Raw genomic sequence first — 24342 nt, forward strand, 5'->3', positions numbered from 1 at the left:
GAAATCGTGATCCGGAGTATGAGCGAAATAAATTGCTCAAGACTTTTGGCTACATAGGTGGCTAGAGAGTCGTTGTCTTGTTTGACAGCGGCAGTACAGAGGACATGGTCAAAGAACAAGCCACTCGGCGAGCCTGCTTTTCGTTGACCTCGGTAGATACGAAAGTGGAGGGATTTAGCATAGGCATGACAATGAGCATCAAGTTTGAGGCTCGTCGGTCTAAATTAGTCATCCAAGGCACATAATTTTTGCATGATTTCATGGTCGCCCCTCTTGTAGGTGTAGACATAGTCTTAAGGATGTAGTGGTTTCATAAGTTCATCCTAGACATTGATGGGGACCAAAACATGTTTCGGATTATCCGGAATGTGTCAAAGGCTGCTGTGATCATTAAGTGTGAACCTGGGATACCTAACTTTTTGGTCATTAGCCATCTACAGGCTAAACAAGAGATTTGGAAAGGCGCACACTGTGTGGTGTTCTACGTTCAGACCACCCAGACAGTGACAAGTGCTTGGGAGAAGTACAAGGCCCTACATGAACGGTAAACTGCTGGGAAGGAAGCGGGAGAAAAGGGGACAAGAATGAGGATGGCAACGAGCGGAGGGGGAAAGCAGCAGAAGGGGGCGGAGATGAGTGCAGGAGCTCGTATTATTCAGAAGCTGTCCAGATCATCTCAAGCAAAGTGCACTATGTTCATGAGAGAGTGGGATCACGTGATGATCTTCTCATCGACTCCCACTGCACTTTCTTGGCATCACCACATCCTTGATTGGCTGTGGCGATCTTACACTTGATTATAGGTAGGTTTCCAACCACAAAATTGCTGCATTAAATGAAAACTTTCTCACTTCTCATGAATAACATGGACATTGAGAGCTAAATCAAGTTAGGTAGGACCAAAGAGTTGATGACTTGAACACACATTATCTCAAATAAGTGCTTCCTTACTTCATATAAGCCATGGGCAGTTTCTACCTTTGTTTGAGTTACTTATCAAACATGGAGTTATTTAGGCAAGCCCTTTGTGGCACATTAATTGCAGAAAAAGTTGCAAACAGGGTGGGTGATGCTTGACACACAAGCCTGGTTTTTTGATTTTTCACACTTTGACTGGTAGCTTGGAAAGGAGCTTAACATGTCAAAGCATATTCATTATGTAGTACGGTTTTTTTTGTTTGTTGTTGTGGGTTTGTTCCTACATGCCAGGGTTCAAATCTGTGACCTGCTAGCAGCAGGTGCAGTTGCAACCATTGGGGCTAGAGTTGGCTGGTATTTTGTAGTACGATTTAAAGATAGTTTAGTTCTTCTTGTGATTTCATTTTGTCAGGTTGCAAATATTTCAGAACTTTTGAAGCTCCTTGGACATTCTTGCAGGTAGTGATGATGTAAGGGTGCAGATAAAGTCTGTTGGTATATGTGGCAGCGATGTGCATTATGTAAAGGTTTGCAACATCTTTTACATTTTTTAAAATAAAAGCATTGTGTATTTATTTTCGATTACAAAATTAAGTAAATTTATGATCACTTAAAATTCACAAAGCGTTGGGTTGGACTATGGGATTGTGCCCAAGTTATATTGGTTTTCCTTAGCCCCACAAGAGGCTCTTTGGTCCCTTGCTTTCCTGATGTATCTTAGACACACTTTCATGCTGCACAACTTGGCAGAGTGCAATGGCATCCTTTAGAGACCAAATTATGGTCTACTGGACTTGTGCAGCAATACAAAAGCGTGTGAGTGCAATACGCATGGTCTGTAGTGTGCACAAACCATGTGGATATTGTGTGGCTAGTGAATTTTCATGATTATGGCTGCTTCATGTTGCTGGTTGCTAAGCATATCAGGCAAGGGGAGAAACCTCTTGTGCGATTTTTTGTCTGATGTGTGCATAGGCTGAGCCAACAAAGACTACGTTTTCTTCAGTATTCAGTGTCTTATCTCTTGCAGATCACACTGTAGTCTATTCTCTTGTGCATCCCCTTTCCAACTCTAGCCTCAACCTCAAGATAGTGGGGTTGTGAAATCCCTTTCCAAACTCCGGCCTCAATCCCAAAATGGTGGGATCTAATGATCATCTAGCCCGTGGAGAGATTGGTGTTTGCAGGTGTGGTGGTGCTTGTGCCTTTTTTGCATTGTTTACACAAGTCATAAGCAGATTCAGTCCGACGGGAAGTTCTAGTAGCCATTATGCATCCCATATTTTGAACCAAGTCCATATGTCAAAAACCCATCTTGATGTTAGTCAGTTTATTTTGATGGGCTTTTGCGTTTATAGTGTGCTTCATTCACACTGTGGCTGGCGCACTCACTGGCACGGTATCTGCACTTGGTGGTATTCACTTTTAGGTGCTTATCCTTTGGATGGCCGAAAGGTCAGGGCTGATGTACAAAAGGGGCTCTTGTGTGCTCCAAGAGTGGTCAATATGACTGTTATAACCGGCCCAACTCTACCTTACTGTGTACTCTCAACTGAGTTCTCTGTCTAAAATCTGGGAATCTGAAAAATACTAATTTACCTCAATGTGTGCTTGCACTTCTTACCAGGTGGGGAACCTGGGTGATGTCCATCACGTTCTGTTGCTGTCCACCTACTTGATTCCATCTCCTAGTGCTTTGCTTTTGCTGATTTCTGGGCTTTGTAGGCTGCATATGTAAGATCCCTGTTCCCACCGAGCAACGGATTCGGGATATTACCAGCGGAAGTAGCGCTTCTCGCGCGGGATAGGGGTCCCACATTCGAGGCCTCACCACGGATATCCGGATAAGAAACTAATCCGTCGGTTGTTCCAAAACCGAACCCGGAAAAAACTCCCTTTACTGGAAAGCACGGGCGATTCCACCAGGATAACTTTTTACTCTAACGTAGTCAAGATCATTTTTGATCAAGATGATCCAATTACATCTATAAGATACTTAGTCAGTTCAAGGAAGAAACTTGCACTTGGATCATTGGGATCAACGCTTTTTTCCCCATTCAAGAGGCACAGCCGTTGATTCCTATCCATAGAACAGTTACTATCCGGGATTTATTTTTTTCTATCATAAAAACAAAAGTTTGAGTCTCGATTTACGGATCCATCAGTCCAGCCTAACCCCATCCGATCCCATGGGTTAGCCAACCGCCCAACCACTGTAGTGATGGGATCCAATTAAGAATTTGGTTAGGTTTTGTCCCGGGTACCAAGGAAAAGAGTTCCAAGGCCCCCTAGCCGGAAGTTCATGCAAAATAAAACTAGTCACACCACTCACACACCCAATATGAAATTTCCTTTTTCAACCAGATTCAACCAGTTTAAAACAATCCTTTAATAAAACCATAGTATCACTGATCACAATCTTCCAATTTATCCAATTGATTCTTAATTTCCCATCATCAGAGTATCTATGGCATCATTGGCAACTAGAACGCTCAGGGGCCGTTTCGATAGTTCCTAGCCCTTAATACTCGGCAATATAATCACTTATCAAGATAGACTCTCGTTGAAGATCAGCAAGATCAACCAACAGATCCATATAAGGAGCCATGGACTCATCCATTGAAGACCAGCAAGGTCAATCAACCAGATCTATGCCCGATTTCAGAAAACAACTCCAACTCTGTTCCAATATCTTCCTCGACGCACGCGTGGGTATCCTAGGCGACCCAGAGCCCGAGCACCGTATGGTCAGCACCCTCTAGGATCCTTCGCAGGTGACCTAGCGCTTCACGCATAGGCCGCTTCCTTGGCCCCTCATCCACCGTACCGGAAGCTCACCATTTTAATCGCACCGAGGCTGGTCAAGACCTCGGCCGATCTTGCTACGCGAGACGTCCTTCATTGACTCCCCGTCAGCAGTTGCAACTTTACCATCATGACCTTAATCACAAGACGGTCAAAATGCTCCCCCCAGCATTCTTGACATAAAACAATCATTTACAAACAGCATTTACAAACAGTTTACCATACAATTTCTATTTTAACTTTCATTTTTCCACATTATCCCTCATCAATCTACATTACTTATTCCATATTCCATTTATATGTATACTCATCCCATCACATCATTTCCATCTCATCACTTCAGATTCTCTCACATCACATATCGTATAATCACATCCATACATCCACATCTATATGCGTACATTCACATCTACATCTCTATGCATACATCCACATCCACATTCACATTCACCTCCATACATCTACATCTATATGCATATATCCACCTCCACATTCACATCCACATCTATACATCTATATCTACATGCATACATCCACCTCTACATCCACCTCTACATCCACATCTACATCTATACACCTACATCTACATGCATACATCCACATCTCCATTCACATCTACATCTATACATCTACATCTACATGCATCCATCCACCTCCACATCCACATCTACATCTATACATCTACATCTACATCTACAGGTATACATCCACATCTCCATTCACATCTACATCTATACATCTACATCTACATGCATGCATCCATATCTCCATTCCCATCTACATCTATACATCTACATCTACATGCATCCATCCACCTCCACATCCACATCTACATCTATACATCTACATCTACATGTATACATCCACATCTCCATTCACATCTACATCTATACATCTACATCTACATACATCCATCCACATCTCCATTTACATCCTCACTTACACATCTATTTCTACATGCATACATCCACATCTCCATGCATACATCCACCTCCACATTCACACTCACACCCATACCTCTACATCTACATGCAAACATCCATATCTCCATGCATAATAATATTCTTTTAATTAATCTAGGATGATAGTTCCTAGAATATGGTAGGAAGTCCTCTTTTTATGCTTTGAATGAAATTATTTTATGCGTAATTTCTATAAAAATTTTGCCATAGCTCCGCTACTATGACTGATAAATCTCAATTTCTTCTAAGGGATAAAGCTTATCATTAAGGAAATAATTAGAATGGTCTCTAATTGGATCATCAATCCATAATGGATTGAATCATCAACATGCATAAACTAAAAGCATAGAAAAAAGCCATTAATTTGGTCTCAAGCATAGCTTAATCTTGGATTAAAGAAAAGCTTTATGAAAAGCTTCATTTGGATTGAGAATGGGTCATGAGTATGACCATTTCTTGAGTGAGAGAGAGAAAAACCATTAGAATTTAAACATAAATGGAAATTAACTTCAATAGCATTTATTAAATTATGTAACTCTTCACTACTATTCACCACTTAACTTCAATAGCATTTAAAAAACCATACCAATTAAGCTTCTCAAGCTTGAGAGGGGTTGAGAAGAGAGAATCATTGAGAAATTATAGAAAAGATCAAAATTCAATATACTTACCTTATAATTTGCTTGATTCTTTATTCACGGTAGAGGTCCCCAACCAATCAATTGGTTTAGTATGTTGATGGAGCCACCAATGGGGATTGAAGAAAGAGAGAAGTATCAAAAACTAGTGAATTATTAAAGAATTCACAGTTCTTGGCTTAAGTAGAGTAGAGTAACAATGCATAAGATACTCTATATTTTGGCTTAGGTGGAGTAGAGTAACAAAGTATAAGACACTCTATATTTTGGCTTAGGTGGAGTAGAGTAACAAAGCATAAGACACTATATATTTTGGCTTAGGTGGAGTAGAGTAGGCATAAGACACTATATATTTTGGCTTAGGTGGAGTAGAGTAACAATGCATAAGACACTATATATTTTGGCTTAGGTGGAGTAGAGTAACAAGGCATAAGACACTATATATTTTGGCTTAGGTGGAGTAGAGTAACAATGCATAAGACACTATATTTTTTTCAACAAGGGGAGGCTTCTATTTATAGGAAAATTTGAGTTCCTAACCAAACAAACTGATTCTAGAATTTTCCAAGTCAGTTTGGTCACTTTTTGACCATTTTTAGGTCAGTTAAGCTAACTTTTTGGAACTAGACTTGAATGAGGAGAGAGGAGAGATGAAATATCTCCATTTTTATGAGTTTAAAACTCATTCAAGCATGTGAAATATGCACCTCCTTTAAAGAACTCCCCTTCCTTACATATGTGTCGTAATGGAATCATTTTAATATTGCTCATAGTTTTTTACTAATAAACCTTGTACATTTTCAACTCTTCATCTTATGTGAAATATGCACCTTCTTTAAAGAACTCCCCTTCCTTACATATGTGTCATAATGGAATCATTTTAATATTGCTCATAGTTTCTTACTAATAAACCTTGTACATTTTCAACTCTTCATCTTATGTGAAATATGCACCTTCTTTAAAGAACTCCCCTTCCTTACATATGTGTCATAATGGAATCATTTTAATATTGCTCATAGTTTCTTACTAATAAACCTTGTACATTTTCAACTCTTCATCTTATGTGAGCATTTAAGGGACTCCCCTTCCTTACATATGTGTCATAATAAAATCATTATTCCCAAAATATCTCATATTTTTAATATTGCTCATAGTTTTTTACTAATAAACCTTGTACATTTTCAACTCTTCATCTTATGTGAGTATTTAAGGGACTCTCCTTCCTTACATATGTGTCATAATAAAATCATTATTCCCAAAATATCTCATATTTTTAATATTGCTCATAGTTTTTTACTAATAAACCTTGTACATTTTCAACTCTTCATCTTATGTGAGCATTTACTCATTTTTGGGTATCTTCTTTTTACAATTTGGATTTATCTCCTCCCTACACATGGATTGATGCTATTGGCCCATAGGAACCTTAATTGGACCATAATCCAAAGATTTATGAAAATCTAGACTCTTAGACTAAGGTTCTTTATACCTATTTCTAATTAATTCCAATTGCATATTGGAAAATTATTTTTGAATTTTTGTTTCAGGGGAATTCATCTTAATTATATGAGATATTTTTCTATCCAAAAATATTCAAAATCTGAATATTCTCTCTCTAGAATAATTTTCTCTCTCTAGGTTAAAACAGTTAAAAACAAGGTCTTTATATTTCTGAAGAGGGATTGATTACAGGAGAAGATACTAGACATCAAAAAGGGGTTGGGGGAGGAATCTTACAGCATACAAGGGCTGTATTCTGCTTTAAGGGTGGTTGCTGAGGAATGATATGAGGAGAATGGGGCTTTTGGAAAGAAGGGTGGGGCTGGGGGGGTTGGTTTTTAGCTAATTCCCATTGAAAATGGAAAAAAGACTGCCTTTTCGTCAATAAGAAAGTGACCATTGATGCATGTTTATTATTTTGGCAATGTCACTTACAGAAGAATGGAATTGCAGAAACTTCGGAATTCTCGCGTTGCAATGAAAGAGCCCATGGTTCTCGGGCATGAAAGTGCTGGTATTGTACTCCAGGTTGGGTGCTCGGTCACCGCCTTGAAGGTTGGAGATCGTGTAGCCCTTGAAGCGGGAGTTCCATGCAGCCATTGTGTGTTGTGCAAAGAGGGAAGATATAACCTTTGTAAAGATGTCCAATTCTTTGGATCGCCTCCTACCAATGGCTCACTTGCTCAACAGGTATGCTTCTTGGAATTGAAAAGCTGATTAAGAATAAGCATTTTGATAGCAAGTGTTTGCAAGATGTTCAATTTGTGTGTGTTGTTTGCTTCAAAATGATGTTGTTTGTTGTAACACGTGCACATGTGTGAGAGTCCACATGTGTAAGTACTACACGCACAGCCTCCCGCTGCATTGAACACTTGTATTGATTGAATGGGATCTTCACGTGAGGGGTTTCAAGGCTATTTCAGGGCTGTGAATGCGGTACAGCCTAATGGAACGTGCAGATAGGAGTTGAGACTGCTTTTGCTGTTCCTAACATTGCTGTGCTGATTTTGGGCTATTTGAGTCAACTGTTATTGTTATTCTCAAAGAATTAGATTGATGACGTGCTCTGTGCAAGAGAAATGTGATTTCCATAGCATTGAAAGCTGAGTCCTTCTTTATGCTTGCTTAATTTGGGGTTTAGATAACAAGGTGCTTCTTGATTGGGATAGCTTTTTTGAGAACGGAGAGTGTAATCAACCACACTAATAAGGCTGGCCATGCTTTTATGATTTGAATCCTTCAGGAGTGATGGTTGGGAGAATGCATAAAAGGCATCCCATTTATCACCCCAAAGAGGGACAAGCAAAGCCTAGAAATGGAGTTTTTGGGTCCGCTGTCAAATCCTACTTCTGTGGAAAAGCCGACAGGTTAGAGAGAAAAGCAGAGAGGGTGGTGTGGGCTTTAAAAAAATTTATGTTCCTGAAAGACCCAACTGACATGGAAATTTATGATGAGAGGCTCCAAAATGGAAGATATGTGTACCTGAAGTTTAAAACATTAGAAAAATGTTCTTTTTGAATGTCATGACAGCCCATGCCATGGAATTTCAGGAATTGGAGTGTTTTTTTTTTGCAAGAAAGAGGCTTCTATTAAGTATGACAGAATCAATACTAGAAGCTGGAAATCCTCATCACAGAGTGGCAGCCAGTCAAGGGCGTGGTGAAGAAGATCCCATGATCCCACTTCCTCATGAAGAAAAACACGCTTGGCTTGCACTGATCTAGAAGGTCCCTGTATATAGGTTCAAGTGGCCATAAGGGTATGAATTATATCTCCCTAAGTGGTACAAATGCACTAGGTGTCATAAATCTGGGTGCCCTTGATCGCCTCCGTACATCTAGCCCTCCATATCTGCTGCCAGGCAGTGATGCTGGCAATAATCTCCCAGGTAGTATCAAGTCTCCCAGGGACGGTGTGACACGTGACCGAGGAATATCCTGAAGTGTGCAGCTCTGGGCCCACATCATGATGGCGGAGTCATGTTCCTCACCCTCAAAGAAACCCTGCGCTCCAGACTGAGTGAAGAGCCCCAAGTGATGTGTATAGTACCTCTCCTCAGTCTGCCTAAAAGTTGAGCTATGGAGCTCCATATCCTTTGCGAAACTCTGCAACCCCAGAGACAATGCAGAACAGTCTCTGAGGCTATCGAGCATCTAGGGCAAGCTGGATCCCCACCAAAGATAGCTCTCTGCTGGTTAACAGGGAGACCACTTGTAAGAGTGCCAAAGTTGATGCCAAAACCTCTTCTGAATCAATGGAGTAATCCCAAATCATTCCTACTGTGGCCTGAGGGTAGGAATCCTCTGAATTTGTCCAAGAGTATTAGTCTGGCATTCCTCATATTGTAACTGAAGAAAGGCAAGCTTTTCAAGGGATTGGCTGCATCAATCCATTCCCACTCACTGGGATCCCATGGGAGATGTTTAATGGGACATCCACCAAAAGCCATAGGCACCAAGAACCTTGAGTCACAAACTCTGGAAGAGGGTCAAAACACCAATGCTTCCTTGAGAGATTCACCACTCTCACAAGGTGGAGGACAGCTCCGGGGATGAAGTCATGGGTGTCATATCTCATCAATCTCCATCCAGCCAGGATAGTATAAAATATGCAATCTCCCTGTTGGTTCTGCTCTAGCATGGCTAATACCTGCAGTGGTACACCTGTCCTAAAAAAAGTGCCCAGCCATTTTTTTTTTTAGAAAGAGACTTCTATTAAGTATGAGAAAAACATACAACAATCACAGCTATAAGCCGGAAAAGAATAGAATCACCCCAATATGTAAGGTGATTTCAACCACTGAGGAGCATCATGATGCCATGTAAGACCTGTGGAACTGAAGGAAAAGAAGATGCCATGGTCCCATTCCCGCATAAATATCACACGCTTCGCCTACACAGAACGAGAGGGCCCCTGAATGCGAGCCCAAGTAGCCATAAGAGTATGGATGATATCACCCCATGTAGTACTAATGCACTGAGACCCAAAAATCTGGACACCCTCAATAGCCTCCGTGCATCTGGCTCTTCAGATCTGCCATGCTGTAATACTGGCAATAATCTCCCAATTGGTGTCAATCCTCTGTCTAGGGGGTGTATAATCAGAGTGAGGAACATCCTGCAATAAACTATGCTGGGCAATACCTCTACAATGAAAATAGCAGAATCTGCACCACTGCCCTCATAAAAAATCTGCGGACCGGACTGGAAGAGCCAAGCAACTGCCCCCTAAGTCACATGCATGGCTCGGCCACTCAATTTGTCCATAAGTTGGGCAACAGGACCCCAAATCTGCTGTGCCGTGCTGCATCCCCATAAACAATGCTGTACGGTCTCAGAATCTGCCGCACACCTAGGATAGGAAGGTGCTACACCGAAAACTGATCTCCACTGATTGGTGGGGAGACCACCATGTAAGAATAACCAAAAGAAATGGGAGATCTGGCTCCTTCTGTATGAGTGCCAAAGTCTATGCCAATATCTGCGCTGTATCACTGGAGAAATATCATAGCTCTCCCAATGAGGCTTGAGAGTAGGGATCCTATGCATCTGTCAAGTGAGGAGAAGCCTGGCATTCCGGACAGTGAAACTGAAAATAGGAAGGCTTTTCAAAGGATTGAAGGCATCAATCCACTCCCACTCTCCTGGATCCCACTGAAGATATCTGATAGGACTGCTGAAACCGATCCCGTCAAGTGGGAATAGACTCTGTTGGACACACACACGCGTAATAGCACAACTTAATATCACAATTTGAAATGGACAACTTAATAACAACTGAAAATTGAAATGTAATAGATGGACACTAGCACTGGGGTCGGAACGGGCCGACCCCCCCCTCAATATATGATATATTATTGGGAGTGTCATTCCTCAACTTGCCTGACCATGGGCTAACATTGGATCCACTGCTCAAGGACTCCCCAAGTTCACTCAGCACCTATGATTGCTGCTCTACATGTGGTGCAACATCAGCACTTCTTACATCTGTATCTTTTGTTGCCTTCACTACTGGTGCATACGAGCTACTCATCTCATCGAAGACAACATCTCTGCTTACTCGCATCTCACGAGTGGTAGGATTATAGCATCTATAACCTTTTGCTCCATAGCATAACCAATGAAGATGCATTTCTCTGCCTTTGGATCCAACTTTGTTCTCACTTCATCTGGAACATGTACATATGCAATACACCCAAACACTTTTAAGTAAGACACATCCGGTCTTATGCCTGTAAACTTCTGTTCAGGAGTCATACCATGAACAACTGCAGTGAGTGCCCTGTTTATAATGTACACAACAGTTGCTACTGCTTCTGCCCAAAAGTAATGTGGCATATTCTTTTCAGCCATCAAGGCATGTGCCACTTCTGCAATGTGCCTGTTTTTCCTTTCTGCAACACCATTCTGTTGCGGAGTGTACCTGTAACCTGCAATTGTTGCAGTCTTGGTCGGTCCCCATACATCTGAATGTATGACATCCAATGGCCTTGCACTGACATGCTTTTCATGTGAGAAAGCATGTTTGGCCTGCTTACCAAGTTGGCATGCTTCACATGCCTTATGCATACCGTCAACCTTAAACTTTGGCAAACTTGCAACAATATTTTGGGCCTGCATAGACTTTAGTCGTTGTACATTCACATGACCAATGCGCTTGTGCCATATGTCAATATCTGCAAGGACACCTGTTCCATGGGCAAACATGGCTATCTTTATCTTAGGCAGGGTTGTTTCTCGTACGCGTACGAATCGATTCGTACGTACGATTCGTACGGTACGATACCGTACGATATCGTACGATATCGTACGGTACGATATGCCAGATTTGCCCGTTTTTAGCCGTTGCGCCGCCGCCGACTGCGCATTTTCGTGGCCGTTTCTGTCCGTTGCGCCGCCGCCGACTGCGCGTTTTCGTGGCTGTTTTGTAGCCGTTTGCTGGCCGTTTTGGGCATGGCACATGCTTTGTGGCCCATGTGCCCATTGGCCATGGCCCATGCTACATGGCCTTGGCCCTTATAAAATGCCCACCCCCTAAGCCTCTCTCAAAGCTCTAGCCTCTCAATGCTCATTACTCAAGCCATCAAGCCCCCCCTCTCTTGAGTCTTGCTCAAGTGACCATCAAGCCCCCCCCTCTCTCTCTCTCTCTCTCTCTCAACTCTCAACTTTCAAGCCACTCTCTCCCCCATAGGCCCTCTCTCAAGCCTCTCTCTCTCTCTCAAGCCTTTAGGCTTTCTCTCTCTCAAGAGTCAAGACTCAAGCCTCACTCTCATTTTCTCAAGCCTCTCTCTCTCTCTCTCTCTCTCTCTCTCAAGCCTATCCATCTCTGAATCTTCTAACTTCTCTCTCTCTATTACAATGACAAGGGAGAAGAATGAAGCCTTCAATGTGCATGCTATCCATGTAGAGAAAGCCGATGGAAAGTCCAAGTCATATAGGTGGACTTGTAAGTATTGTGGCAAACAATACACAAGTGGAGTTACTAGGCTTCTCCAACATGTTGGAAAGGTGGGGGGGCAAGTTGCGCCATGCAAGGAAGTCCCCCTTGCTATATCCGATGAGATCTTCAACAAGATCAAGGGTGGATTGGGTGCTCACTATGATAGTGGTAGAAGCTCAAGGGCGGATGATGAGGTCATTTCCCCGCCTTGTGATACATCCTCCCCCGCCGCCTCCATCGGTGCCACCTCCATTGGTGCCACCTCCGCCTCCGCCTCCTCAAAGAGACAAAGGCTTGAGTCTCCCATGAGGCAAGCCACTCTAGCCCAAGCCACCGGGGGGTTCTCTTCTTCTCTATCACATCTCCGAGAACGGCAACGGCTAGCGGATATAGAGATTGCACGCACCATTATTGAGTGCAATCTCTCATTCCATGTGCTCAAGGTAGATCAATGGAAGTCAATGGTGAAAGCCATTGCAAATGTGGGCCCATGTGAAGGATGGACCGGCGTCTCCTATCATGACATGCGCACGAAGAGGCTTGTGGACGAGAGGGAAAGAATCGATAGATCTCTCAATCCGGTGCGGGCGGCATGGTCCAAGTATGGGTGTAGCATCCTCTCCGACGGATGGAGTGACCGGAAGAAGAGAGGCATCATCAATATACTTGTCTCTTGCCCTCTTGGCACATACTTTGTGCGGGGCGTGGATTCCGGAAAGGCGGGGAGGAAAACATCGGGTGCATTCATATATCGCCATATCAAGCAAGCCATCATGGAGGTAAGTTTCAACTTTCAAATTGCACTAAAGTCTTTAAAGTTTAGGCTTTGGTATATGTGATATGAATCATATGATCATATGTGGCTATATCATGAGTCATGACTCAAGTCTCATACGGCATACGCTCATTGCATCCATTCATGTGCATTGTGACATGTAGGTTGGATCGAAGAACGTGGTGCAAGTCATCACCGACAACGCTTCAAATTGCCGTCGGATGGGGAAGTTGCTCGAGAAGGACTATCCCTCCATAGTATGGACGCCTTGTGCCTCCCATTGCATTGACTTGCTCATGGAGGATATGGGCAAGTTAGTGTGGATGAAGGAAGTAATGACCGAAGCTATCTCTATTGTTACCTTCTTCACCACAAAGGTGAAGGTGCTTGCCATGTTCCGCGAACATAGCAAGTTGGAATTGAAGAAGCCTTCATCTACACGCTTCGCCTACATGTGGCTCGTCTTGGAGCGCCTCCACGATGTGAAATCCTCCCTTCGCCAAACAGTGATCTCCACAATGTGGAATGAGTGGGATGAGCGAGAATCGGCGGAGGCCAAAGCCATGCAACGGCTTTGCCTAAAGGAGGAGTTTTGGCAGTCGGTCCGCACTATTGTCATTGCGGTCACGCCCTTCTATAGGGTATTGCGGATGACCGACATGGAGGGAGCCACCATGGGCCTTCTTGTTCACTTCATGGGAGAGGCCATAGCAGAGTTACGCGTTTCTCCTTCCATCGACGAGGAGAAGCGCGATGGTATGTTGGCCATTGTGGAGAAGAGATGGAAGTGGATGCGAAGACCTATCCATGGTCTTGCCGCTTTATTGCATCCGGCTTACAAATCACCCGCCCTCTTCACCAACGTGGAGCTACTTGAAGCCCGAGATGCTTACTTGCCCAAAGCATTGCCGGAGGATCGCCATGGGAAGTTCCTTGAGGAGCTCATAAGCTACAATGACCAAAGGGGAGGAGCCGCGTTTGCATCTACTACCTGTTGGAAGAGGGAATCCCTTGTGAAGCCCCTCTTTTGGTGGGAGACATTTGGGTATGCGCTCTCAAGCCTCCAAAAGGTGGCTTTGAGAATCCTAGCTCAGGATTGCTCTTCGGGTGCATGTGAGAGGAACTGGAGTTCCTACTCACTTGTACACACGAAGTTACGTAATCGCTTGAGCACGCAACAGTTAGAGCGGCTAGTGTATTGCCGCGCTAACTTGCGCATGCTGCGCGCAATGCAAAAGATGGAATCAGCGAGACAGGTATAAGTTACAACTTATAAGTTATAAGTTATAAGCATTCAAATTTCAAACTTCAATGTTTATTGAAATTTGGAACCAAATTCTAATACATTGCTTGTCACTTGATCATTGTACAATGTAGGTGAATGTGGATGCATTCAAGCTCACAGGGGACACTCTTCAGAGTGTAAACAAAGTGCAGGATGAGGAGGAGGAGAGGATCTATGCAGAGATCTATCGAGAGCTCGAGTCATTTGATCGACGACCTACTCGCACTCGTCGTGGGCGTGGAGGTAGTGGCAGAGGAGTGCAAGTAGGAAGCCGTGGATGCACGGTTCGTGGTGCTCCCAGGGACATAGTGCATACCTATGTGCGGCGTGGATCGGGTAGCTCCACACTCGCTCTTGCAGATGAGGATGCTCCCTTTGGCTTCTCACATGAGCTTAGAGAGCCCGAGTTCGATGATGAGGGCAACCTTCTTAGCGATGGCGACTTCGGCGAGGCCACTGATGTGTCCTCTTCTCATGAGGATGATTTCAGCGAGAGCTCTGATAGTGATGCCTTTGTCTAGTCTCTCCTTGGGCCTTGGCTCTAGCCTCTCTTTTTGTACTCGCGCCTAGCGCGCATGATCGCATCGCACCTCTATACTTATGTACTTTTGTTTGTCACTTCAAACTTGTTTAGTTGTTTTTAATGATATTTTGGTTTGAAACAACTTCTCTAGACTCTACCCTTCCAAATTGAAAATGTCTATGTTTGTAGGTGTTCTTTAATTTAAAAAATTGTATTTTATCGTACCGTATCCCAAAATTTCATATCGTACCGAATATTCCCGTACGGTATCGTACCGTACGGTATCGTATTTTCGTACCGTGACAACTATGATCTTAGGCATGTTCACATCCAAAGTAAACATCCTACCATTTCTGTTACCCTTTGCAACCAAGCGACACTTATTTTTGAAGTCTTCCACAAAAAATCCTTGAGGATTAAATCTCACATGCAGACCCTGCTCAACCATCTGTCCAACAGAAACCAGGTTCTTTGTAATATTCGGAACATGATGTACATCAGCCAAGTACTTCATTTTGCCATCCTGCATAGACAATGGCACTTTACCAACATGTGCGCAGTATCATCACTTGTTTCTACATAACCTCGTTTTTCCATTTTCTGCATATCTCTAAACCACTCAGCATGACTGGTCATGTGGTTAGAGGCGCTAGAATCCACATGCTATATATCTTGAGATCCTGACACATCTCCTGTTATGGAACTAAGCATGTGCTGGATCACAAACAGCTGCTCACTTCTGTTATCACCTCCATGTTTGCTAGATGATGCATAGTTGCCTTGCTACAACTTCCCACTTTTAATGTCATTCTGCTTTTTGTAGCAGTCCTTTGCCATGTGTCCTGGTTTGCCATAGTAATAATACTCTATGCTATTTGCATTTTGATTTCTTTGCCAACCACCTCGGCCTCTTTGGCTCCCTCTGCCTGTAGACTAGCCTCTTCCACCTATGTATGATACATTGCCTTTGGGATTGCCCAAAGGCTCAACAAATTTGGCAGCGAATTCTTCACATCTTTGCTATGGACAGGGCAGCAACCCGGATTATCACTTGGGGTACTGTTGCTTGGGCCACCGAGGCTAGAGTGGTCAGGACTTACGAGGAGGATGGGGGAGGCCATGCCCTTCAGGTCTCCCACCATCGTATTGCAGTAGTACCAGTCACACAGCCCCACCTGCAGGTGTTTGGCATCCAGGCTCATGCCAGCGCCGGGAGATTTTGCATTAGCATAGCAGCTTGGCACATTTGGCATGCTAGATGTAGCGAGGCCATTGAGGGTACCCACACTCCGTTGGCTGAGACCAGCAGGAGCATATGGCTCGACATCATTCACACCCTCCGCGGCCAGTGGGGGAAGCTGCAGGGAGGTTCTGACCGCATGCGGAAGCGGCGGGAAGCCTTCTTGAGACTTTGGAGGCTTGGCCCTTTCTTTACTGATAGAGGCGGTGACCCCATTTGGCACTACAGACCACCTGTGTGGTTGTTTCCTCCCCCTCCCCCTGTATGAGATAGAGCCTTCTCCTCATAGAGCGGCCAGCCGGAGGAGAAGCATCTCTCCCCCTTATGATCACTTGTTTCCCGCCCTTATATGAGGCAAATTTGTATTTAGCCCTTCGTGGTTGTACTTAGCCCTTTGTGGCTGTTTTCTCTTTAACTAATTGAAGGATCTTTTTCTCGGGAAAAAAAAAGAACACACCCCATGGAGAGAGCCTCTTGGGAGAGATTTATACTTTCCTTCTATGATAGGGATTGTTGGACAGAGGATGATTTCCAGAGGAGGCCTAATTTCTTATCCTACTCATGGTATAACGGTAGAAGTGGGGATGGATGCATCTTTGCACGGTTGGACAGATTTTATGTGGATGGCTGGGGCTTGGATAGAGGAGGCTCTATTGCCATCTTGCCAGGTACTACCAAATCATATCATTGCCTAGTTGTCTTGTGCATCAAGGAACCAAAAGGGTGTACCGTGTGCCTCCATCCTAGACTCTCTCTATCGGGATTCAGAGACCTCCCTGGAGGTTAGAGAGATTTGGAGGCTTTGTGATCATCCTAACCCCGGGAGAGGCTTGTTTTGGCCCTGGAGAGGACTAGCCAGCACTATCATTATATTGCCTTAGCCAAGAAAGAAGAGGCTCTAGACAAGGAGGGAACTATCAGATGTAGGTTGGCTGCGCTTCAGAGGGAACACGAGAAGCATCATGCGTCCTCTTGGATCCCAGACCTTTTGTCCACTGTTAGAGCTGAGTTCCAGGTGGCCATGGATAGGTGGGCTGAGTTTGTATTTCATGCTAATCAGGCATTTTGGACACAGATGGGTGGTAGATGCAACGAACCGTTTTTCTCAGCACATGGACCTATGCACAATAGGGACAGTTTGAGATGCTTGCAGGATTCTAAGGAGAATTTCATACTGATCCAAATAACGTGAGGAGTATTGCCTTAGATTTTTTTCAGACCTTGCTCTCTATAGAGGCACACTCTTTGGACAGAGATGCTGCACAACATATAGTTTGGGAGCGCATGCCCAAGCTTGTTACAAATGATATGTGTGCCTCTTTGGATGCCTCCTTTTCGAAGGATGAGCTGAGACACGCTTTGCATGCCCTCTCGAAGGCAAATGGCGAAGGGATGATGGCCTCTCTCCATCCTTTTTCTTACAGTTTTGGGATTACATTGGTGATGATGTTACTACTGCTCTGTAGGAGATGTGGTGTGTTGGTATGATGCCCCCTTTTATCATGGAGGGTCTTATCCACCTTGTCCCAAAAGGTGGGGATAAGACCAATATTAGACAGTGGAGGCCCATTACTTTGCTTGGTTTTGCTTAGAAAATCTTAGCAAATGTAGTTAGTATGAGGCTTCAGCCTGTTCTTTAGAGAGTTATTCATGAGACACAGAATGGTTTCCTCCTGGGAAGGAGTATTTTTGATAACATCTTTTCATTTTGGGAAGCGGTGGAGTGGGCTAAATCTAGCCAACAACCCCTTGCCATTCTTTTGCTAGACTTTGAAAAAGCTTAGACAGAGTGGATTGGGACTTCTTGGAAGGCACCATGGCATAGATGGGTTTCTCATAGGAGTGGATCAGAGGGGTCTCATGTATGTATAGGGAGGCCCACAACACAGTTTTAGCTTGCGGGGGGCATGGTGAGTGCTTTCAGATCTCCCGCTCTGTGAGGCAAGGGCGGAGGCTATGAGCAGGTTTCTCAGAGTTACCCCTGCTTGGGGTCTCGGCCTCAGGCTGCCTCTTCGCGTAGAGGAGTTACTGGACTCTGAGTTAGCAGATGATACTGCTATGTTTTTAGAGGCTTCGGAGGCTTGCCTCTGTGCTTCCCGCACTGCTTTGGAGAAGTTTTGTTTGGCAGCAAGCGCCTCCATTAATTGGCACAAATCAGCGGGATTTTGGATTAGTGACTCTCCGCAGACAGATTGGGGTTTGGATGTGTGGTTTACCTAGATTGAGAGAGGATGCACTACCAGATATCTTTGTTGTCATGTTGGCATTGACATCTCACCTACACAACAGTTTGTCCCTGTGCCCATGAGAATCACAAGCAAACTTCAGCATTGGAGTAGCAAGAAGCTTGATTTGGCCTCTAGAGGCTTGGTAGCTAACCAATTGCTACTGGTGACTGCTTGGTTTGTCATGTCGTGTTGGTGTTTCATAATGGATGCATTGGTCAGCTTTGTCAGGTTATTCGGAACTTCCTTTGGTCAAGATTAGATGGCACTGTACACACCAGGGCAAGAGTGGCTTGGGATACCATTATTATGCCTAAGCAAGAGGGAAGATTGAACATCATCACGGAGGTGCAGTGTAAGGCTCTACTTTGTAAGCTGATAGTCAGAGGATTTCTTCTGGCATTGAACCTTGGAAAGACTTTCTTATGCATCAGATTACGAGCTGCATTCCGATTAGGGGAGGTGATTGGATTTACAGCCCACGTTTTATCTTCTTGGATGTAGAGCACAGACTACCTTCTTCGCCCTTGGTGAGATTCTGCGAGCCTAGGATTGCATGAGGAGCTTCTTGGTTCATATTCCTCCACGGTCAGTTGAGGAGGCTTACAGGCAGCCCATTGTGTGGAATGACTTGATCTTGGATGAATTTGGTAGACCTCTTGTTGGAGCAGCCACGCATATCCAGTGGGCTGCTTGGGTGACTCTTCTCTCCTCAGCGTTGGATTGGAAAAGGCTCACGAGCTCATGGAAGATGAAAGAATTCTTCGCACCCATCACTTGAGAGGCACTAGGCAAAGGATTATGCAGGTGAATGCAGCCATACCTAACCACTAGATCACAGGGAACTTCGTGGAAGGGCCTCATCACTTATGGTTTAGGGTATTCTTAGGATTAGGGGTACCTATTCAGGTCATGTGCCTCCCCTGTGGGTGAGGATGATGTACCAGTCTTCTACTCCATTCAGGATAGATGGCTCTTGGAGAGAAGTCTTGAGGCAGGATATCATTGAGGGTCTGGTGGTCCGGCTGGTGAGAGTGGTGGGAGGGCAGGAAAGCACATCTATATTGATCCATCTCAAGGGATTATTACGGACTCTTGGAGCCTCTGGTTATATGATGGGTGTCCTATCAAATACTTGCATTGAGACCCAATGAGTGGGAGTGGAGGAATGCTGTTAACCCCATGAAGAGCATGCTCTTCTTCAGTTACATTCTGTAGAACACCAGACACTTGGTTCTGGGACAAATCCAGAGAGTCTCAACTTTTATACTGCATTGGGAGGCTTATGGGATCACCCTTGACATTGAGGTAGCTTTTTGGCCGAGCTTGTGGCACTCAACAGGGAAACGAAGATTTCCTCTTTTATTTGGCGTTCTCTACATGGTGGACTTGCCACCAACCAATGGAGGTCGGTCATTGGCGCTAGCCTAGCCTGTCCGAGATGTGCAGGAGCTTCAGAGACAGTTTACCATTGCTTATGGGAGTGGAGGGAGGCACAGAGGATATGGACTGCAATAGCACCCCTCTTTGGAAGGATGAGTTTGGTGCTATTGTCTGGTTGACACAGTTGGACCCGCAAATCAGGTACGGCAGAGATATGATCATGCGGGTTACTCAAGGAGTGGGTTCGGCGGTGTCTTCTTCAGGATATGCCAGAGTCAGGCTACATACCTCCAGCACAGAGGTTGGACACTGCATGGGAGATTATTGCTAGCATCACAGCGTGGCACATCTGGAAGGCTAGATGCACTAGGGCCATGGAGGGCATTTTGGTTTATGATACCCAATGCTTTTGCAGGATCTAGTGTGATATTATCCACACGCTCATGGCCACTTGGGTTTAGGGATCTTCAAGGGCCGCTGAGAGGAAATGTGGCCAATTTATGATAGAATGGGATTATGGCATCTTTTTCACTCGATCTCATATGGGGCCTTGCTGGCAGCACAAGGCACCCGATTGGTTGAGATTCCCCCCTTGCTTGGTTTGAAATCTCCCGTTTTGTAATTTTTTCATACTTAATAGAAGTCACTTTTCCAGGAAAAAAAAAATCAATCAATGTGACAAAATAAGTCACTTCTTCTAGGGTTGAATGTGACCAAAAGGGAGCAACACAAGGTGTTCTGGCACACTTTTACAGAACAAAGGTGAATAGCAAGTTGATCCAAGGTTCCCAGCAGGTGCAACAGACCTCTGTACAGTAGGCGTGACCATTCAGACGACTTGCACAACCAAATGGGAGCAACACAAGTTGTTCTGCCACACTTTTACGCAACAAAGGTGAATAGCAAGTTGACAGGTTTCCAGCAGGTGCAACAGACCTTTGTACAGTAGTCGCAACCATTCGTACGACTTGGGCAGGTGTCTAAACTGTATGGACGCTACAGACAGTGTCATAGTGACAGCTGTCAGCAGACAGGACCATAGTGCTGTATAGAGCCATATCAGGCTTGGTCGTACAGCCTATACAATTCCTACCAGTTTTTCAGATCTAGTGGTACAGTTTGGCCATAAGTTAGAGTTTTGGCTGTACAGACTGTGGGATCAGTCAGGGCTGGTCAGTTGATTGTTGCCCCCCCTTGATCATCATCTTGGACTCTGCAGGACAGAGGTACCTGTGGAATATTCTGCAGGCACAGGACTTTTCTTGGCACAACAGCACAGGACAGATGGTGTAGATCCATGGTGTCACTATCTTGTTTTATTTGTTTTCATATTTGTGTACTTGGAGAAACAGGTGCATATCGGTGAACCTTGCCATCTTTCCGGCCCCTAAGGTGTGATTAGTGATCAATCTTGTTTACTGTTCATTGATTCCTTGATACACGCCTTCCCGTTATAGTATAATTCATTCCTGTGTTCGAGCAGAAAATCTCACTGCTTGCATCAAGTAAGGCATCAAAAAGATCCGTTGCACTTTGCACTTTTTGATTTGCTCACAAGTAAGGCAAGAGGCGAAGGCGGACACCCGGGGTTCTTGATTTTTGAACGAGATAGAGAGAGAGAGAGAGAAAATGAAATGAAATGAAATGATATATTAACGTCTTCAGAAGGCCAAAATGACCTATGAGACCAAAAAGGTTACAACAATTGGTGGATCTGATACAATGTCTGTGTAAGGAAAGCTAAAAACAACTAAACAACTAACTGAAACTAAAACAACTATGAGGAAAAGTACGGTACTAGGAGCTCCTAATGGATAACATCTGGGAGGAAAACTCCAGCAACAAAGGTAAGCATCACACACATCACTATCCAAAGATGTCTCTCATCGGTCGATGGCGGATATCCTCAATGTCCTCCATGGTGAATACTCTGACTGGACGTCTCCCATGCCGTGCTAGTATGGTCCTGATCCTCTGGTTGTAGTCTCCGCCGGTGTCGAGATGGGCCTCTCATCTTGGGGCGCCTGGACCGCCCCAGCTCTAAGCCCGATCAATCAGTGTACCTCTGGTGCGGCTGTACTCTGGGGCTAGCTGCAATGCCTGCTAGCCTGACTGCTCAATCTCTGGTCGAAAGAAGTCTGTAATCTGCCTCTGTAGGTGTCTCTCCCTCTCTGATCCCCTCCCTCTCAGGAGACCCTCTCTATGTCTACGCAGCTCCAGCAAGTACAATCCGAGGCATCTCTGATCCTGGTATCTCATGACTCTAGAAAGTGGTCCGAAGCCCTCTCTGAACAGGCAGTGAAAGCGGCCTCGTATCTCATAATATACTGGACAGTGACATATGTAATGTAACTCTGTCTCTGGCTCCATCTGGCACAGCTGACAAATCCTGGCCTCAGCTGATACTCCTCTGAATCTGCCAGTCTCAATATCTAGCTGGTGTGAGGATGTGCGCATCTGACCAATAGCACACGGTACCCCATGAGAAAGATGAGTATCCATGTAGCTGGGTCTAATCACAAACCCATCCTCCGTGAGCTGGAGAAGATGATCTCTATAGAAAGCCATCTTCGTACCAAGCTCGTGTGTTGGTTGTATCCATGTCCTCGTGTCCAGCTGAGTCAAGTCCTGCCTGATAAGTCTGGTAATCTCTGCCCGTGTGAGAGAGAGGGAGGGTGCATCCAGGGAGTACTGAAATGGAGGTAGCCTGTCCATACTAAAGCCATGCAACTGGAACCAAGCTGTCATCTGTGCATACCAACATGATCCGTCTCCCTGTGATGCCAACTGTCGTGAAGACTCCAGGGCTAAGCGAGCATATCTGTCTCTAGGGAGAGCCCAAGTGCTATGTATAAAGGAGACCGATCGAGTGAGTGCCTCTACTACCAATGGGGGGGCAGCCATCTCTGCACGGATAATATCATGTGGTACGGAGGCCTTGGCCCTAATCATCCGGGAAATCATAGAAACCAAGGACCTCTCCATACGTCTCCATCCATCAGTGCTACCAGCTCGGCTGTGGTGATCCACTAAGGGTCCCCATATCTCCACTCCATACAGCATGGCTGAAGTGACCAAAGTGTCAAAGAGCCAGAGCTTTGTTCGAGGTTCCTGAAACTGAACCTGCGAACACATCCTCTCTAGTGACCAATCATGATGGTACGATAATTCCCAGGAAGCATGGGATCCCCTGACTTGAAGATGGGCACAATCGTGCCCGCTAGGTGATGCATACACTGATGTACTAGGAGCAAAATAGCATATAGCAATGTAGAGATATCTGCCCGTCTCTGCCCTCAGTCTAACCCACATGTACCTAGCGTGCTCATCTCTGCGGACTATATGTATCAGTGGCTGTAGCTCCTCTCTAAACAATACTGCCACTCCTCCTGAGCCCCGTCCTCTATGCTCTGAACGAGTCTCCTGTCTACAAGCTGTCTCCCATCGGTATCCACTAACATGTGGCATGGACTGTCCAGGAGCCTGATGCGTCTCACAGTAGAAGATGGATGTCCCTCCCAGTGAAACTATCCTCAAAAGCCCCTACATCAAGGCGTAGAGATCCATTACAATTCCAAGTAGCAACTTTGAGTGTAGTCCCATAGGTCTCGCGCCGTCATGAAGAGCGTAGCGCCTCTCCATAATCACCACTCTACCATCTCTATAGAAGGCCACTTTCCCTTTCTCTCGGGCTGCCCTTATCTCGGGTATAACTTCTTTCATGTGGGCAAGTTGCGAGAGTGTGAGGTCATCTCCAAGAAATATTCCCGTCTTCTTGAGTGTAGGACGTCTCTTCAAGACGTCCTTCTTCGCTTCCATGGAGGGGAAACGAATGATAAGTGCTCTCTCCTTAGAAGATTCGCCACTACCTTCTCTCTTCTTTCCCACTCTCCATGCCTTTGTGTGCGTGGCTTCAATGCCCATCATAGAGAAGAGCTCCTTGGTTTCCCCTTCCGCATCATCACGGTCTTTTAGACCGGACACTCTTACATGTAAGGCCCGGGTCTTCCTCCTTTGCTCCTCTTCAAGGGTCATGTTGATGATGGTGGGAGTGGGGATGGGTGGCGATTCTTTACCTTTCCCTTTCTTGGCGACCTCGATCCATTTAACGTCTACAAAAGGCCAAAGGGTTTATGAGACCAAAAGTGTAATGATATGTCCATGAAGTGACTAAATCATGTAAAAACATAAAAAAAGCAACTAGAACTGATACTTGATGGGATCAATGTGGATCCTTGGCATCAGCTGCAGCATAGAGGCTCTCCATATCCAGTGTGTGTGGTGGAGCACCCTTGTGTCTTTGGAGGGCATCTTCTTGCACCAGTGGGTCTCAGATGTCTACCTAGCTGCACCTGGATCGCTTAGAGGAGACACCTGGGAGCCGGGGTGGTTCATGGGCTGCTACTGTGCACTGCCTGGTGGAGCACCCTTGTGTCTTTGGAGGGCATCTTCTTGCACCAGTGGGTCTCAGATGTCTACCTAGCTGCACCTGGATCGCTTAGAGGAGACACCTGGGAGCCGGGGTGGTTCATGGGCTGCTACTGTGCACTGCCTGGTCGGGGGGAGAGAGAGAGGGGGGGGGGTATGTGGGTGGGGGTTGGGGGGCGTGACCCACATAAAAAGTTGTGTGATCTTATGCATTTGCTGCA

The 24342-nt window shown here is 45.0% G+C and overlaps 3 protein-coding genes across 4 annotated transcripts in view; all 3 read left to right on the forward strand.

Annotated features, from left to right (window-relative positions):
• LOC147620030 (L-idonate 5-dehydrogenase-like) overlaps positions 1-24342 on the forward strand; it is a 53266-nt gene that overhangs the window by 27626 nt on the left and 1298 nt on the right. Inside the window, exons 2-3 of one of the 2 annotated variants that reach the window (XM_086772170.1) lie at positions 1378-1445; positions 7277-7513. In XM_086772170.1, coding sequence (XP_086628296.1) covers positions 1378-1445; positions 7277-7513 — 305 coding nt within the window. The remainder of the gene's footprint in view (positions 1-1377; positions 1446-7276; positions 7514-24342) is intronic. The other variant, XM_086772171.1, reaches the window with a different exon arrangement.
• LOC147620031 (uncharacterized) lies at positions 12159-13248 on the forward strand. Its single transcript, XM_086772169.1, has one exon. It carries the CDS (start codon positions 12181-12183, stop codon positions 13099-13101), a length of 921 nt encoding a protein of 306 aa, XP_086628295.1. The 5' UTR covers positions 12159-12180; the 3' UTR covers positions 13102-13248.
• LOC147620032 (uncharacterized) lies at positions 13116-15047 on the forward strand. Its single transcript, XM_086772168.1, has one exon. The coding sequence runs from the start codon at positions 13259-13261 to the stop codon at positions 14297-14299; it is 1041 nt and encodes a 346-aa protein (XP_086628294.1). The 5' UTR covers positions 13116-13258; the 3' UTR covers positions 14300-15047.

The sequence above is a fragment of the Cibotium barometz genome, chromosome 32, assembly GCF_041138505.1.
Source record: "Cibotium barometz isolate CiBa-2024 chromosome 32, ASM4113850v1, whole genome shotgun sequence".
Classification (NCBI taxonomy): Eukaryota; Viridiplantae; Streptophyta; class Polypodiopsida; order Cyatheales; family Cibotiaceae; genus Cibotium; species Cibotium barometz.

Coding starts and splice junctions, on each gene's coding strand:
- LOC147620031 (XM_086772169.1), top strand. CDS start 12,181: ATGACAAGGGAGAAGAATGAAGCCTTCAATGTGCATGCTATCCATGTA.
- LOC147620032 (XM_086772168.1), top strand. CDS start 13,259: ATGGGGAAGTTGCTCGAGAAGGACTATCCCTCCATAGTATGGACGCCT.